Consider the following 2,500-nt stretch of genomic DNA (forward strand, 5'->3'; position numbering starts at 1 on the left):
AAAGTTGTAGCAGAGTTTGGGGAAGGCTAGATCAAACAATTCTCTGAGCATATTTAGCAAAAAAAAAAGAAGCTACTTGTCTAGAAAAATTTATTTAAAAATTCAGCCGTCTGGGCCAGGGCTCTTCCCACACTGAGATGATGTCGTGAACCTCATGTAAAGAACTAGAACCATCTAAAAACCTAAGAACAGTAGAATCTAAGAACAGTATCGGTACTGATGTGAGGGAGTGAGAGATCTCTAAAAACGTTATGAAAGTCCTCATAATCAGAGGTTAGTTCAGAGCCGATAAATAGCCGATAAAATTCCAAGGAATGAATGATTGATTTGGTGATGATCTGACAGTAAGGTATCCATCCATCCATTGTCTATACCTGCTTTAATCCTGCTGGAGCCTATCCCAGCACACAATGGGTGAAAGGCAGGGGTACACCCTGGACAGGTCACCAGTCCATCACAGGGCACAGTAAGGTAAGGTGTGCTTTAATATCTGGAATAATGTGAGGATGAGGATGGTCTGAGCTGATGGGATAAAAGCCTGTTGGCCTTCTCCTCATACTTCATATTATTATTATTTTTCCATAACCCTGTGTGGTACAATCATCCCCACCTTAAAATTTTAAATATAAAGAAATGATGTGACAAAAGATTCCACTGTCCCTTTTTGTCCAGCTCCATGATGTCTGCTCCAGTGTCCAGATTTATCTGAATTAAACATTTGTTCTGCCTGAAAAAGTCTGCAGAGTGTTTATTATTTATTTTATTTTATGATTTTATTCCTTCAAATTTCATGAAGGGTTTCTTTTATCGATCCCTTATTGTTCTTTTTTGATAATAACAATAATAATATAAAATGTTCTTCTAGACGCTGCATGAATCTTCTCCACACTCTCTCCGTGTAGTGCACTAGAACGGCGTTTTGGGATCGAGCCCTCTGACGTCATCACCGAAACCCTCCAATAGGAGAAGAGTTTAAAATAAACCTGATCTGGGATCTGTTGTGGCGCCAGAAATCTGGGCGAGGCTACACGCTGTGAAATAATCCGGAAGTAAAGCACAAAAACTCAACCGAACAAAAAAACAACAACAAAGAAGTTTCTGTTACATTTTTTCTCGGTGTCTCGCGCAGCCGTGTATTCCTCGGGCCGCACGCGCAGGACCTGTGATTTGTCCCTCTGCGGTGTTTAGTGTGTGTGTGTTAGTGTGTGTGTGTGAGAACTCGGACATGGGCTGCTGCGGGAGCACTGGGGTGAGAGCTCATTAACATCACAGCTGAGGAGAAGTTTAGATCTTTGATCAGGACTGCAGTCTTCTGTAATTCTCCATCAGGGATTAGACACTGACCACATGATGACCCTTTCAGTCCTGCAGCTCGGGCTTGTGTCCACTCTCAGAGGAAATAATCTCACTGTCTTTTCTTTTTACTCAGAAAACTCGAGAGTGGAAGCCTTTAGAGGAGAGGAGATGTACAGATGTTCCCTGGCTCATCCTCTTCGCCTTATTCAACATCGGAATGGTCAGAACCTTCTAATCTCTCTTCAGATCACAGCTGGACAGAGTTGTGTTTGTTTGTATAATGTGTGTGTGTGTGTGTGTTTGTGTGTGTTTGTATAATGTGTGTGTGGGTGTGTGTGTGTTTGTATAATGTGTGTGTGTGTGTTTGTATAATGTGTGTGGGTGTGTGCGTTTGTGTATGGTGTGTGTGTGTGTGTGTGTATATGGGGAGTGTATATGGTATTTTGTATGGGCTGTGTATGGTGTGTATGTGTATGGTGTGTGTGCATGGGGTGTGGGTGTGTGTGGGTGTATGGGGTGTGTGTGGGTGTATGGGGTGTGTGTGGGTGTATGGGGTGTGTGTGGGTGCATGGGGTGTGTGTGGGTGCATGGGGTGTGTGTGTGTGCATGGGGTGTGTGCATGGGGTGTGTGCATGGGGTGTGTGCATGGGGTGTGTGTATGGTGTGTGTGCATGGGGTGTGTGTGTGTATGGGGTGTGTGTATGGGGTGTGTGTATGGTGTGTGTGTATGGGGTGTGTGTATGGTGTGTGTGCATGGGGTGTGTGTGTGTGCATGGGGTGTGTGTGTGTGTGTGCATGGGGTGTGTGTGTGTGCATGGGGTGTGTGTGTGTGTGCATGGGGTGTGTGTGTGTGTGCATGGGGTGTGTGTGTGTGTGTGTGCATGGGGTGTGTGTGTGTGTGTGTGCATGGGGTGTGTGTGTGTGTGTGTGCATGGGGTGTGTGTGTGTGTGTGTGCATGGGGTGTGTGTGTGTGTGTGTGTGCATGGGGTGTGTGTGTGTGTGTGTGTGTGTGTGTGTGCATGGGGTGTGTGTGTGTGTGTGTGTGTGTGTGTGCATGGGGTGTGTGTGTGTGTGTGTGCATGGGGTGTGTGTGTGTGTGTGTGTGCATGGGGTGTGTGTGTGTGCATGGGGTGTGTGTGTGTGTGCATGGGGTGTGTGTGTGTGTGCATGGGGTGTGTGTGTGTGTGCATGGGGTGTGTGTGT

At 46.2% G+C, this 2,500-nt stretch overlaps 1 protein-coding gene across 1 annotated transcript in view; it reads left to right on the forward strand.

The window, feature by feature from the left end:
- Positions 1–1,009: 1,009 nt before the first annotated feature.
- The window catches only part of slc44a1a (solute carrier family 44 member 1a), a 15,895-nt gene continuing 14,404 nt past the window's right edge, over positions 1,010–2,500 (forward strand). Inside the window, exons 1-2 of the mRNA XM_058384425.1 lie at positions 1,010–1,249; positions 1,430–1,516. Of these exons, the coding sequence (XP_058240408.1) occupies positions 1,226–1,249; positions 1,430–1,516 (111 nt within the window). The 5' untranslated portion in view covers positions 1,010–1,225. The remainder of the gene's footprint in view (positions 1,250–1,429; positions 1,517–2,500) is intronic.

This window comes from Hemibagrus wyckioides, linkage group LG29, assembly GCF_019097595.1.
Source record: "Hemibagrus wyckioides isolate EC202008001 linkage group LG29, SWU_Hwy_1.0, whole genome shotgun sequence".
Taxonomy (NCBI): domain Eukaryota; kingdom Metazoa; phylum Chordata; class Actinopteri; order Siluriformes; family Bagridae; genus Hemibagrus; species Hemibagrus wyckioides.